Below are 16,390 nucleotides of genomic sequence, written 5' to 3'. Positions count from 1 at the left end.
GTGGCAGGAAAGAACCAGTCATGAAAATCTTGTGCAAGTGCAAGAGCATTCAAGGCAGAGAAACACACATGCAAATGCGAACAACCTGAAATGGTACCAGCTTTGGCTGGATCATGGTGAAGGGAGACTGATAAGGGATGACACCTGTGAGAATTTGAAATGGGAAGTCATTGGAGGGTTTTAAGGAAAGGAGTGATATGATGTGATTTACGTTTTGAAGATCACTGTAGAGGCTGTGTGAGGAATGTATTGTACAGGGACCAGAGGAAGCAGGCAGCCATGTGAAGAGGTTATTCCAGTTGTTCGTGGTCACAGTGGTGCTGGAGAAAAGCAAATGGATTTTCTTTCTTATAAATTGGGCCTAGAAAACAGCCAAGATGGACACATAAGAATTCAGCCCATGTTACAAACAAAAGAAAAAAACAGCCAAGATAGAACACATGAGAATTCAGCCCATGTTACAAACAAAAGAAAAAAAAGGCACTTTTCCAGGACAGTCCAGGGTCATTAGGGTCATTATGTGCAGATGAATTTGTCTGATTGTCACTTCTATGCGGCCTATACCATGATGGACAGGAAAATATTTAGAATTATTCAGGTAGACCTCTCCAATTCACGTCTCATACAGGACAACCACCAGTTTGAACCTTGGCCTTCCCTTAAAGATATGTATGATAGATGTAGTATGACAGATAACTTTTATTGTAAAATATCTTCAACCACATACAATATAATGAATCCCCATACAGCCATTACCCAGCTTCAGCAATCATCACCTTATGGCCAATTTTGTTTCACTTTTACTCTTCCTCACTCCTGCTTTCACCAACCTGCCTCTCATTGGTTTATTTTGATGCCCCCTTCTCTCACTGGCTTAATTTGAAGTAAATCCCAGACAGCTTTTTAAGAATTTTTGAAGGAAAACAGCAGAGATTAAGAACTGGACTTAACATCTCATCTACAAGAGACCAACCCAAGATTACCAAGACTGCCTGGCTATCATGTATTATAATTATGTCATACAACGATTCCAGTCTTCCTTTGTAGACTCAAAAGCAGTATGTCTTATTTTGTCACTAAAGATGAATGGTTTTATAAGACAGATGTAGTTGTTTATTCCATTCTTTGTTTTTAAAAAATATATTTTATTTATCCTAGGTTGGGCTTGAAATACGTTGCACTTTTTTATTGGACAAAAAAGTACTATGGAAATCCAATAAATTCAGTAATGGTGTGTGGTGGGAGAGAGAGACCTTGTAGGGAAGTCTTTTCATGGCTTATTATTTACTTTCGAGGGAATTATGTCTACATGTTATCTTTGTAGATTATAACAGGAAAGAAGTGAGAATGGCTTTTTGTTAAAAGTGATCTAAATTGGGTGGTGACATGCAATTTTTTGAGCTTTATTTTTTTCCTTTTGTACTGTTTGTGTAAAGACAAAGTATAACAGTTAAAGCCCCATTACAAAGATAGGAAGAATGCTTTATGGCATCTAGTTATGAACTTAGAGAATTACAGAACTTAGAAGACTAGGTTTGTAAGCAAATAAATTCTCATTTAAAGCAGAAACCTGCATCAACCAGAGGTCCAACTATGTTAAACTGCTGTCTCTAGTAGTCCACATCAGGATTATTTTTATAGTGGTGCTTGTTAGCTCTAACATAAACATTCACATGATAATAACTTCCTGACAAAAGTATACAGCTAAGCTAAAACTCCATTCCGCATGTTTCCTACTAGGACTTCCACAAAGACCATACAGATATATATATTTTATTTACACACTTAAACAAATTACTTTGCATGTCATTGCACAGTCTCCATTTTATTCAACATCTAAAGCAAAATATGCTGGGAATAGAAATTAGATAAACAGGCATTCCTCATCCAACAATATCTTTGCAATTTTCAGAGATAAGCTGTGCGAAACTTGTGAGAGGAAAAAATCACTAGTATTTCTATTGAGCTTAATCAAAAATTGGAAAAGAAATACATACATTTAACTTTGTTAAGTATAATAAGCACCTTGTTATGACCCCCATTTCTCACTATGCATGGATCAAGTGAGCCAATGAAGTGCTGACTTCTTAACTATCCCAAATTTTGGACACTTATTTTTATTTAAGAGTATTTTAGGAAAATCACACTTGTTCTAATTTTCAGACAGTTATGGTGGCACTTTTCTATCAAGCTACTAAAAACTTTCACTTATATGCAATGGGTAGATAACATGGCATAATTACAGTTACACATATGAGTAGTTAAAAGAGGAGAAACTACCCTGTTCTTACACCAAGGGAAAAAATGTAAGGACTACATAGCTCATAAAGAATATTAACATTTTCTATCACAAAATAACTAATAAGACTGGAATTGTATCAATCCACATTATAGAGCTTAACATTTAATATTTTTTAATATATTTTCTTTTTTTGGCCACACTGCACGGCATGGAAGATATTAGTTCCCCAACCAGGGATCAAACCCTTGCCCCCTGCAGTGGAAGGGCAGAGTTTTAACCACTGGACCGCCAGGATGTTCTCAAGCTTAACATTTTAGTTGAGGTATTAAAATAAAATAAGGCTTTTAGCTTCATGTCAAAACTTATTTGGATATTTACATAAGTATTAAAAGCATTTTCTCTCTTCATTTGTGGTTTGATTTCATGTAGTGCCTTATATGTTGCTATCTTAACAGTTTCTTAATATAATGGATAATTATTAGAATATAATTATAAGGAATGACAGAATTCTATATAGTTACTTGCAGAGACATTTCAGTGCAAAATCTCATTCACATGTAAACCCAAATTTATTTGTTATCTTAATCTATACTTTGTCAAATGCAAACAGTTTAATTTTTGCTAATTCTTAACTTTAACCAAAGGCCTTGACATTTTAAAAATTTATTCTTATCTACTACTGTATTTAGAAAATACTTTAGTTCACTTTTAGTAAGGTCATTAGAACCCAATTAATCAACCAACTTCTAAGTACATTAAATATTCTACTATAAAGTCTCTCCCAAGTAGAATACACATATCAAGTATTTGTTTTCGTTATTTTTATTCCTTAAGCTTTTACACAGTATTTCAATGTTGTTTTGTCTACTGCTATAAAAAAAAAAAGCCCACCTTCCTTCCACCAGTTACTATAATAGTAGTGTTACAGGTTTTTTGTTTGTTTGTCTGTCTTTTTGCGGTATGTGGGCCTCTCACTGTTCTGGCCTCTCCTGTTGCGGAGCACAGGCTCTGGATGCGCAGGCTCAACGGCCATGGGTCATGGGCCCAGCCGCTCTGCGGCATGTGGGATCTTCCCGGACCAGGGCATGAACCCGTGTCCCCTGTATTGGCAGGTGGACTCTCAACCACTGCACCACCAGGGAAGCCCAGTGTTACAGGTTTTTAAGGAAGTGGGTGGGCTCATTTGGGGATGATATGCTTCAAAAGAACAGATTTGCCAAGCTACTGATATGTACTTAGAACCATAATAGCATAATGTACAATTTAGTGGATTTAGGTATTTTAAAAAATATGCTTCCCACTTCCCTGCTTAATGAAATTAATCATCACCTTTGATTTAGTTCTGTCTCCAAGAGGTATGAATAGCATGTAATAAATCACCTCTTTTATTCACAAAGTCTAATGTGAGAAAAGCAAATATATGCTATATATACCATGCACTAAACTGTTGTTTTTAATTCAATAGTATTGCTTTTTGTTGTTGTTAAAACACAGTATTTACTCTTGTAGCTAAATTGCACATCTAATATCATAGAAAAATCTTCTAATGGAATAACTTGTAAAATCTCTACCCCAACAAAGTTAATTCAGTGTCTAGGAAGCACCCTATTGAAAAATAGTGGATTAAGTCCTACAGTGCCTGTAATTGAGTTTTAAAAGTGGTGTCCCTTGTAAGGCAATTATAGTCCAATAAAGATGTTAAAAAAAAAAGTGGTGTGTTGCTATACTGAATACAAAAATGTGATAGAAAGGATTCAGGCCTTATAAATGGTTGGAGAAACTCTCATCTGTATATCTAATTAATTCCATTAGACTTCCTGGGTAGTAGCTTCATTCAAAATATTGATTGGCTTTAGTTATGGAAAAATAACAAAGTACTAATGAAGACAAAAAAATTTCTTTTGAGTTGGAGATTCATTCACAGCTAGAAAAGAAAAAAAAAGTCAGTTTAGAATGGGTTATAATTAATTTAAAACATTGTAATTGTATGCACACAGTTGTAAAAATGATTTAAATTGATATGAATAATACCAAGGGAAATGTATGGCACAGTTTGGGCAGTTTTTATATGTATATTCAATGAAACAATGGTTTGTCTGACTTTAGCCAAAGTATATGTTTCAAATGATTTTAAGCACAAGGGAGGGAGATGTGAGTAGATTTACTCCTTGGTGTCATAGTTAGAAGTTAAATATGTCCAAAAGTCTCTGTTAATAAGTACAGATCTATCATCTGTGAATTTACTTAAATATATTTTGAATTTGCTATCAGTATCTAGTTCCTTCAGATATTGAGTTTGATGTTCATTGCTGTATGCTGTTAATGAAAGGAGAAGTAATGACTATTATTCTGTAGACCCTTTATTTGGTAGGTCTTCACATTGATGCCACCTCTGAGACACATGTGGTTAGTAGCAGCAATTGCTTCTCAGTATTAAATTTCAGAATCAAATAAACTTTGAGTGACAAATTTTAAATCCTATGCTGACTTTCTCTTGTTGCTCAACTGGTTCTTGGGCCACAAAGCACCCTTTGTCAATTAATAATTAGTAATAAATAATTCTCAACTAATTAATGACCTAAGAAGCACAATATATTTCAAAGCTTAAATTTTTATCTTAGGATTACTAAGTGTTGGTTGCTTTCAGTGATGATAGATAATCATGTATACAAGATTGATGGCTTTATTGTAGTCAGAGAAGTGCTTCAGAGCTATCAACTTTCTGAATTTTTTGGTTTATTCAAATATTTGAGCTTGTTCAACCAAAAGATAATTTTTTAAAAGTGAGTTATTTAACAGATATTTAATTTTATTAACTACATCTGTAGTAATTTATTAGTTATACATCTGTAGTATTTTATTAATGATAAATCTACATTTAAAAATTTCCTCAAAAGGTTGTACAGAATAATTGATTGACATACATTTATCTATTGCTCATCATGATATACTTAAGCATTTTAAGACTTTTATTGAAGTATAATAAACATAGGAAAAGTGCACATATAGGTGTACAACTAAATGAATTTTCCCAAACTGAACATGTATATGCAACTATCACTCAGATCAAGAAACAGCATATTATTAGTACCCCAGTAGTCCTCCTTTTGTTTCCTTCCAATCAGTACCCGACCTTGAGGATAACCAACCACTTCCTGACTTTAATAACCATGGATTAGTTTTACCTGCTTTCAGTACCTAAGAAGTTTTTAACATAACAAGACAAAGACTGTCATTTTCATAGTGTTAAAAGTGAGATTCTACATCATTTTAGAATGTCCTACAATGTGCAGGGAAGTCCCCCCACATCAAATTATCCAGCCCAAAATGTTAATAGTGCTGAGGTTGAGAAACTCTGCTAACACAACACAATGGCCTTAGGATTTTTTTCTCCCTAATTATATACTCGAAAAATGCCCAAGTGAACTTACACAAGTCCATTTGTCTTCTATTTTCTCAATCACAATAGTCTGTGTGTCACTACCTGGTGGTATATATTCATAGTCATCATACAGGAGGCCTAAGATAGGATATTGTGACCTGTACCTATATAGAAAAAAAAAGTTAGTTTACAAGCTGGACAAGAAAATAACTCTCATTACTTTTTAGTCACTCCTAGTTTGATCCTCCTTATTTAATTAATTTGGCTTTGAATGACTTTTAACTCTTTCTAAAAAGAAAATCACCTCTCAGTGGTACAAAGATTTACTATGGCTATTTTCAAGAGAGTAAGAGGGAAGTACTTTTGCTTCTGGCAATAATGGACCACTGGCTGCACAATACAGTGATCCCAGAGAAGGGAAGCAAATGACATGAGCACTACAAGTGCCTAGCTCATGGCCTGGAGTCAGAATATGTGGAGCAGAATACCAGACAGGAGAGAGCTACATAGTTGGAGAGAGGTCATGGGATCTGTAGAGAGTTCCCCCACAAGTCCTTGGGTGAGCACTGATCAGTATAGGCTTGTGAAAAAGCTACTGAGGCTAGGGAAAGAAGCACTGAAAAAGAGCACTCTTCAAATTCCTGGAGTTCACATAGTAAAGGGAACTCCAATCTGTGTTCCACTAACCAGAGTGGAAAGACCTCCTAATACCAGAGGGCATCAGGCAAATACTACAAAAGACTATCACCTTAGTAGTGAGAAAAATTACCAATGGCATTTTTCACAGAACTAGAACAAAATATTTCACAATTTATATGGAAACACAAAAGATCCCAAATAGCCAAAGGAATCTTGAGACAGAAAAACGGAGCTGGACGAATCAGGCTCCCTGACTTCAGACTATACTACAAAGCTACAGTCATCAAGACAGTATGGTACTGGCACAAAAACAGAAAGATAGATCAATGGAACAAGATAGAAAGCCCAGATATGAACCCACACATATGTGGCCTTATCATTGATAAAGGAGGCAATAATATACAATGGAGAAAAGACAGCCTCTTCAATAAGTGGTGCTGGGAAAACTGGACAGTACATGTAAAAGAATGAAATTAGAACACTCCTTAACACCATACACAACAATAAACTCAAAATGGATTAAAGACCTAAAGGTAAGGCCAGACACTATAAAATTCTTAGAGGAAAACATAGGCAGAACATTCTATGCCATACATCACAGCAAGATCTTTTTTGACCCACCACCTAGAGAAATGGAAATAAAAACAAAAATAAACAAATGGGACCTAATGAAACTTCAAAGCTTTTGCACAGCAAAGGAAAACATAACACCAAAAGACAACCCTCAGAATGGGAGAAAATATTTGCTAATGAAGCAACTGACAAAGGATTAATCTCCAATATTTAAAAGCAGCTCATGCAGCTCAATTTCAAAAAACAAACAACCCAATCCAAAAATGGGCAGAAGACCTAAATAGACATTTCTCCAAAGATATACAGATTGCCAACAAACACATGAAAGGATGCTCAACGTCACTAATCATTTGAGAAATGCAAATCAAAACTACAATGAGGTATCACCTCACACCAGTCAGAATGGCCATCATCAAAATAATCTACAAACAATAAATGCTGGAGAGGGTGTGGAGAAAAGGGAACACTCTTGCACTGTTGTTGGGAATGTAAATTGATACAGCCACTATGAAGAAAAGTATGGAGGTTCCTTAAAAACTAAAAATAGAGCTACCATACGACCCAGCAATCCCACTACTGGGCATATACACCAAGAAAACCATAATTCAAAAAGAGTCATGTATCACAATGTTCATTGCAGCTCTGTTTACAATAGCCAGGACATGGAAGCAACCTAAGTGTCCATCAACAGATGAATGGATAAAGAAGATGTGGCATGTATATTCAATGGGATATTACTCAGCCATAAAAAGAAACGAAATTGAGTTATTTGTAGTGAGGTGGATGGACGTAGAGTCTGTCATACAAAGTAAGTCAGAAAGAGGAAAACAAATACCGTATGCTAACACATATATATGGAATCTAAAAAAAAATTGTACTGAAGAACCTAGGAGCAGAACAGGAATAAAGATGCAGAGGTAGAGAATGGACTTGAGGACACGGGGAGGGGGAAGGGTCAGCTGAGACGAAGTGAGAGAGTGGCATGGACATATATACACTACCAAATGTAAAATAGATAGCTAGTAGGAAGCAGCCACATAGCACAGGGAGATCAGCTTGGTGCTTTGTATCCACCTAGAGGGGTGGGATAGGGAGGATAGGAGGGAGATGCAAGAGGGAGGAGATATAGAGATATATGTTTATGTATAGCTGATTCACTTTGTTATACAGCAGAAACTAACACACCATTGTAAAGCAATTATATTCCATTAAAGATGTTAAAAAAATAAAATGAAATAAGCTGTAAGGATATATTGTACAAAACAGGGAATATAGCCAATACTTTATAGTAACTAAAAATAAAATATACTTTAAAATTGTGAATCACTACATAGTGTACTTAAAACTTATTTAATATTGTAGATCAACTATACCTCAATAAAAAAATTTGGACTAAAAAAAGTACATATAAATGAAAAAAATAGCAAAAAATCATGAAGGGGAAATGGAAGTATACTACCATAAAGTTTGTATGCTACATGTGATGAGGTATATTATTTGAAGATAGACTGTGATAAGATAAAAAGGAATACTTTGAAACTTATACCAATTATAAGAAAGTAATATACCCAATAAGCCAATAAAATAGATAAAAACAATAATGAAAGAACATTTAAAATATCACTAAAATTGATATAGTTCTAAGCAGACTAGTTAGCAAAGAAAGAGCACACAATTAACTGATATTAAGAAAGAGAAGCTATCACCTCACACATGTCTTAGAACGGCTATTATCAATAAGACAAGAAATAGCAAGTGTTGGCAAGATGTGGAGAAAAGGGAACACTTGTGCACTGTTGGTGCAAATGCAAACTGGTGCAGCCACTATGGAAAACAGTATGGAGAGTCCTTAAAAAATTAAAAATAGAACTAGTATATGATCCAGCAATGTCACTTCTGGGTATTTATCAAGAGGAAATGAAAACACTATAATATATCTACACCCTCATGTTCACTGTGGCATTATTTACAATAGTCAAGACATGGAATCAATGTAAGTGTCCATCAATATTAGAATGGATAAATAAAATATTATATATATAATAAATGTATAATATATATATACATATATTTACACACATACTGGAATATTCTTTTTAGTTTTTTAAAAATTTTATGTTTATTTTTAAAAAATACAGCCGGTTCTTGTTAGTTATCTATTTTATACATATTAGTGTATATATGTCAATCCCAATCTCCCAATTCATCCCACCACCACCCCGCCCCACACTAGAATATTATTCAGCCAAAAATGAAGGAAATCCTACCATTTATGACAGCATGGACGGACCTTGAGTGCATTAAACAAAGTGAAATAAGTCAGAGAGAGAAAGACAAATACCATATTCTCTCACTTATACATGGAATCTAAAACAAATGAACTCATAGATAAAGAGAATATATTGATGGTTGCTAGAGGTGGGGGGTGAGAGTGGGCAAAATGGGTGAAAGTGGTCAAAAAGTACAAACTTCCAGTTATAAAATAAATAAGTCCTGGGGATGTAATGAACAGTGTGGTGACTATAGTTAATAATACTGTATTGGATAATTGAAAGTTGCTAAAAGATTAGATCTTAAAACGTTCTCATCACAAGAAAAAAATTTGTAATTATGGATGGTGACGGGTGTTAACTAGACTTATTGTGGTGATCATTTAGCAGTATACACATAGTGAATCATTATTTTGTACATCCAAAACTAAAATAATGTTATAAGTTAATTATATCTCAATTTTTAAAATTTTAAAGGAGATACTTTGTCTTGAAAACATGATAAAGGAGTATTATGACAATTTTATGCCAAGAAAACTTGATAACTTAGATGACATGCACCAATTCCTCGAGAGACACAAACTACAAAACAGAGCTGACAGAAGACCTCAAACTTCCGAAAAGACAAGAAAATCTCCACATAACCTGATAAGACAAAAGGAAAAAAAAAAAGGAATCAGGACAGGGAGGGAACTGGGAAAGAAGAAAGATTCCCGCACCTTGGAAAGTCTGCTCACCAGTGGAGAGATCAGACTGGATGAAAGGGGAGTTTCGGAGCCTAAGAGGGGAGAGCAAACAACCAGTTCGTGTAAGGCAAAATGGAGAGTAACCTGCACAGAGGGCTGGAACTGCCACCCTGCACTCCCCAATCTGAAACACTCCTCTGTTGGTGAGGGTGGGAGTTGGGTGCTTAAGCTCAGACTCTGAAGTTCGGTCCCAGGGAGAGGACCAGGGTTAGGTGTGGAAGCAGCCTGAAGAGGTCAGGCAGTGGCAACTGAAGGTATACCATGAAGAAGCCTTGGCCAACCAGAGAAACAAGGCACCATTATTGGGAGGCGCATGAGGAGAGGGATGTGACCACAAGCTTCTTTCCCTATGAGTGCTCCCAGTCAACAGGACACTGCCTAGAGGAGTTCTCAGGGTGGGCGTGAGTCACCACCTCCATCTTGGTCTCCAGAGGCAGGCACTGGCCACCTCTTCCAGACCCACAGGCAGACACTGGAACCCATCTGACTGTCTCAGGAGTGCCCTGATAGCTCTCACTACAAGGAAATCCACCAGTGGGTGCTGGGACTGTCAGCGTGTGCTAGGACTTCACCCGCTGTCCCAGGAGCACACAGAAACCTCTCACTACTAGGAAATTCATCAGCGGGTGCCAGGACCTGCCCCACTATCCAGGGAGCATGTGGATAGCTCTCGCTACAGGGAAATCTGACAGTGGGTGTCCGGACCTGCCCCACTGTCCCAGAAGGAGAGGGATAGCTCCCACCACTAGGAAATCCACCCAGAGTAGGGGCTGAAACCACCACTGAGAGCCAGGGGTTGTGTGACTAAGGAAGAAGAGCTGAAATCTCTCCTCGGAGCTGAACGAACTGTGGAGTTACACCTCTGCTGATGGCTTCCTAAATTCAGCACCTGTGAAACATCCAAAAGGACAACAAGAACTCCTGCACTTGGATGGATATGGCACTAGTAGCTGTGGGATTTGTGGGCATGTACACATGGGGAATGTGCCAGACCAGAGTCTGAGCAGCCTCCATAGCTCCCATGGCAGGTTCAGGTGAATGAATGCTGCAGTCCTAGGAACTGACCTCAGTGGATCTGTGCCAGTGACTGGGTGAAAAGAATGCCTGAGAGTCACCAGGGCCAATTGCTGGCATACCCACAGTTAAGGTGGGACCAAGAGCAGTGCCAACAACAGTGTACTTTGTGAGTCCACACAACGGATGAAAGGGGACACAACAGAGCACATTCACAGTGAACACCTCCAGAGGAGGAACACTCATTAGCTTCTCTCTCAGTGGGAGTCCTCCAATCCCACATACTTCACATCACACCGCAGATCAGAATCACAGCAAAGAAAAAGATCTAGGGACCTCTACTCCAACAAATAGAGAAGACCCCACCCCTCACAGGGCAGTAACAGCCACTGGGAGCAAAGGGGAGGTCCTCTCAATATCCAGGGCAGGCTCTGATCACCACAACACCAATCAAACACCTTACCAACGGGATAACAGCAAAAGCCAATGGACCAACCTCACCCACCAGGCGGCAGACAACAGAAGCAAGAGGAAGTACAATCCTGCAGCCTGTGAAAAGGAGACCACAAACAGAATAAGTCTGACAAAATGAGATGACAAAGAAATATGTTGCAGGCAAAAGAACAAGAAAAAAACCTACAAGAACAACTAGATGAAGAGGAGATAAGCAATCTGTCTAAAAAAGTATTCAAAGTAATGATAGTAAAGATGATCCAAGATCACAGAAAAAGAATGGAGGCATGGATCGAGAAGATACAAGAAAAGTTTAACAAACACCTACAAAAACTAAAGAACAAACAGAGCTGAACAACACAATAATGAAAATAAAAATACACTAGAGGCAGAGGACCTTTAAGAGGGCAGAGGAGTAAAACGTGGAGAACACCTTCCTCCCCACAAATACATCAAAAATACATCTACATGTGAAACAACTCCTACACAACACCTACTGAACACTGGCAGAAGACCTCAGACTTCCCAAAAGGGTGTGTGAGGAGAGAGCATTCAGAGCACCGCCTAAACGAGCTTCAGAGACTGGTGTGAGCCTCAGTTATCAGTGCATACATCACAGACGGGCATGAAACGCTAACACTGCTGCTGCAGGCACCAAGAATCCTGTGTGCAAGCACAAGTCACTATCTACACCACCCATCCCAGGAGGCTGTGCAGCCCGCCACTGCTAGGGTCCTGTGATCCAGGGACAACTTCCTCAAGAGAACACACAGCACACCTCAGGCTGTGGCAATGTCACTGCGGGCCTCTGCCACCACAGGCTCGCCCTGCATTCTGTACCCCTCCCACCCCCTGGCCTGAGTGAGCCAGAGCCCCCTAATCACCTGATCCTTTAACCCCACCCTGCCTGGGCAAACAACAGATGCCAGAGGGTGACCTACATGCAGAGGTGGGGCCAACTCCAAAGCAGAATCCCAGGAGCTCTGTGAACAAAGAAGAGAAAGGGAAATTTCTTCCAGCAGCCTCAGGAGCAGCGGATTAAATCTCCACAATCAACTTGATGTACCCTGCATCAGTGGAACACCTGAATAGACAATGAATTCTCCCAAAACTGAGGTAGTGGACTTTGGGAGCAACTATAGAATTGGGGTTTTCTTTCTACGTCTAATTTGTTTCTAGTATTATGTTTATCTTAGTTTAGTATTTAGAGCTTATTACCATTGGTAGATTCGTTTATTGATTTGGTTTCTCTCTTCCTTATATATATATATATATATATATATATATATATATATATATATGTATTTTGTTTGTTTGTTTTTTCCTTTTTCCATTTTTGTGAGTGTGTATGTATATGCTCCTTTGTGTGATTTTGTCTGTATAGGTTTGCTTTTACCATTTCTCCTAGGGTTCTGTCAGTCTGTTGTTTTTTACTATAGTTTCTAGCACTTCTTATAATTGGTGGATTAGTTTATTGGTTTAGTTGCTGTCTTCCTTCTTTTTATTAATTACTTAATTTTATTATAATAATATTTAAAATTTTTTTTTTACTTTAATAACTTTAGGGTTTTTTTTTCTTTTTTCTTTTCTCACTTTTCTTCTGAGCTGTGTGGCTGACAGGGTCTTGGTTCTCTGGCCGGGTGTCAGACCTGAGCTTCTGAGTTGGGAGAGCCGAGTTCAGGACAATGGTCCACCAGAGACCTAAGAGCCCCTCATAAGATCAATCAGCAAGAGTTCTCCCACTGATTTCCATCTCAATGCTAAGACAAAGTTTCTCTCAATGACCAGGAAGCTCCAGTGCTGGACACCCCATGCAAAACAACCAGTAAGACAGGAACACAGCATTACCCACTAGCAGAGAAGCTGCCTAAAATCATAAAAAGTTCACACACACCCCAAAACACACCACTGGACATAGTCCTTCCCACCAGAAAGAAAAGATCTAGCCTCAGCCACTAGAACACAGCACCAGTCCCCTCCACCAGGAAGCCTACACAACCCATTGAACCAACCTTACCCACTGGGGGCAGACACCAAAAACAAAGGGAACTATGAACCTGCAGCCTGCAAAAAGGAGACCCCAAACACATCCGGTTAAGCAAAATGAGAAGACAGAGAAACACAAAGCAGATGAAGGAGCAAGGTAAAAACCCACCAGACCAAACAAATGAAGAGGAAATAGGCAGTCTACCTGAAAAAGAATTCAGAGTAATGATAGTAAAGATGATCCAAAATCTTGCAAGTACAATGGAGAAAATACAAGAAACATTCAACAAGGACCTAGAAGAACGAAAGAGCAAGCAAACAATGATGAACAACACAATAAATGAAATTAAAAATTCTCTAGAAGAATTAACAGCAGAATAACTGAGGCAGAAGAATGGATAAGTGACCTGGAAGATAAAATAATGGAAATAACAACCACAGAGCAGAAAAAAGAAAAAGGAATGAAAAGAATAGAGGACAGTCTCAGAGACCTCAGGGACATTAAACACACCAACATGCGAATTATAGGGGTAGCAGAAGAAGAGAAAAAGAAATGGACTGAGAAAATATTTGTAGAGATTATAGTTGAAAACTTCCCTAATATGGGAAAGGAAACAATCAAGTCCAGGAAGCGCAGAGAGTCCCATACAGAAAATATCCAAGGAGAAACATGCCAAGACACACAGTATTCAAACTATCAAAAATTAAATACAAAGAAAAAATATTAAAAGCAGCAAGGGAAAAGCAACAAATAACATACAAGGGAATCCCCATAAGGCTAACAGCTGATCTTTCAGCAGAAACTCTGCAAGCCAGAAGGGACTGGAAGGACATACTTAAAGTGATGAAAGGGAAAAATCTACAACCAAGATTACTTGACCCAGCAAAGATCTCATTCAGATTCGAAAGAGAAATTAAAACATTCAGAGACAAGAAAAAGCTAAGAGAATTCAGCACCACCAAACCAGCTTTACAACAAACGCTAAAGGAACTTCTCTAGGCAGGAAACACAAGAGAAGGAAAAGACCTACAATAACAAACCCAAAACAATTTAGAAAATGGTAATAGTAACATACATATCGATAACTAACTTAAATATAAATGGATTAAATGCTCCAACCAAAAGACATAGACTGGCTGAATGGATACAAAAACAAGACCCATATACATGCTGTCTACAAGAGGTCCACTTCAGACCTAGGGACACATACAGACTGAAAGTAAGGGAATGGAAAAAGATATTCTGTGCAAATGGAAATCAAAAGAAAGCTGGAGTAGAAATTCTCGTATCAGACATAATAGACTTTAAAATAAAGACTGTTATAAGAGACAAGGAAGGACACTACATAATGATCAAGGGATCAATCCAAGAAGAAGATATAACAATTGTAAATGTTTATGCACCCAGCATAGGAGCACCTCAACACTTAAGGCAAATGCTAACAGCCATAAGATGGGAAATTGACAGTAACACAATAATAGTAGGAGACATTAACACCCCACTTTCACCAATGGACAGATCATCCAAAATGAAAATAAATAAGGAAACACAAGCTTTATATGATACATTAAACAAGATGGACTTAATTGATATTTATAGGACATTCTGTCCAAAAACAACAGAATACACTTTCTTCGCAAGTGATCATGGAACATTCTGCAAGATAGGCCATATCTTTGGTCACAAATCAAGCCTTGGTTAATTTAAGAAAACTGAAATCGTATGAAATATGTTTTCTGACCACAACACTATGAAACTAGATGTCAATTACAGGAAAAAATCTGTAAAAAATACCAATACATGGAGGCTAAACAATACACTACTAAATAACCAAGAGATCACTGAAGAAATCAAAGAGGAAATCAAAAAATACCTAAAAACAAATGATAATGAAAACACGACGACCCAAAACTCATGGGATGCAGCAAAAGCACTTCTAAATGGGAAGTTTATAGCAATAAAATCCTACCTCAAGAAACAAAAAACACCTCAAATAAACAACCTAACCTTACACCTAAAGCAATTAGAGAAAGAATAAAATAACCCCACAGTTAGCAGAAGGAAAGAAATCATAAAGATCAGATCAGAAATAAATGAAAAAGAAATGAAGGAAACGATAGCAAAGATCAATGAAACTAAAAGCTGCTTGTATGAGAAGATAAACAAAATTGTTAACCATTAGCTGGACTCATGAAGAAAAAAAAGTAGAAGACTCAAATCAACAGAATTAGAAATGAAAAAGGAGAAGTAACAACTGACATTGCAGAAATACAAAGGATCATAAGAGATTACTAGAAGCAAGTGTATGCCAATAAAAAGGGCAACGTGGAAGAAATGGACAAATTCTTAGAAAAGCACAATCTTCCCAGATTGAACCAGGAAGAAACAGAAAATATAAACAGACCAATCACAAGCACTGAAATTGAAACTGTGATTAAAAATCTTCCAACAGGGCTTCCCTGGTGGTGCAGTGATTGGGAGACCACCTTCCAATGCAGGGGACACAGGTTCGTGCCCCAGTCCGGGAATATCCTACATGCCACAGAGTGGCTGGGCCCGTGAGCCATGGACGCTGAGCCTGCGCATCCAGAGCCTGTGCTCCACAATGTGAGAGGCCACAACAGTGAGAGGCCCACGTACAGAAAAAAAAAATCTTCCAATGAACAGAAGCCCAGGACCAGATGGCTTCACAGGTGAATTCTTTCAAACATTTACCGAAGAGCTAACACCTATCCTTCTCAAACTCTTCCAAAATATATCAGACGGTGGAAAACTCCCAAACTCATTCTACAAAGCCACCATCACCCTGATACCAAAACCAGACAAAGAGTTCACAGAGAAAGAAAACTACAGGCCAATATTAGTGATGAACATAGATGCAAAAATCCTCAACAAAATACTAGCAAACAGAATCCAACAGCACCTTAAAAGGATCATACACCATCATCAAGTGAGGTTTATATCAGGAATACAAGGATTCTTCAGTATAGGCAAATCAATCAATGTGATACACCGTATTAACAAACTGAAGGATAAAAAACATATGATAATCTCAATAGATACAGAAAAAGCTTTTGACGAATT

General features: G+C 37.7%; 1 protein-coding gene across 6 annotated transcripts in view; it reads right to left on the bottom strand.

The window, feature by feature from the left end:
* Positions 1 to 1,757: 1,757 nt before the first annotated feature.
* Positions 1,758 to 16,390, bottom strand: part of POF1B (POF1B actin binding protein) — a 102,943-nt gene continuing 88,310 nt past the window's right edge. For all 6 annotated transcript variants that reach the window (XM_033849926.2, XM_033849924.2, XM_033849925.2 and 3 more), the window contains 3 exons: positions 12,261 to 12,302; positions 5,674 to 5,788; positions 1,758 to 4,166 (listed from right to left, as the gene is read on the bottom strand). In XM_033849926.2, coding sequence (XP_033705817.1) covers positions 4,161 to 4,166; positions 5,674 to 5,788; positions 12,261 to 12,302 — 163 coding nt within the window. In that variant the 3' untranslated portion in view covers positions 1,758 to 4,160. The remainder of the gene's footprint in view (positions 4,167 to 5,673; positions 5,789 to 12,260; positions 12,303 to 16,390) is intronic.

Source organism: Tursiops truncatus, chromosome X (genome assembly GCF_011762595.2).
Source record: "Tursiops truncatus isolate mTurTru1 chromosome X, mTurTru1.mat.Y, whole genome shotgun sequence".
NCBI classification, from domain to species: domain Eukaryota; kingdom Metazoa; phylum Chordata; class Mammalia; order Artiodactyla; family Delphinidae; genus Tursiops; species Tursiops truncatus.
This window is presented reverse-complemented; position numbering and strand designations above follow the sequence as displayed.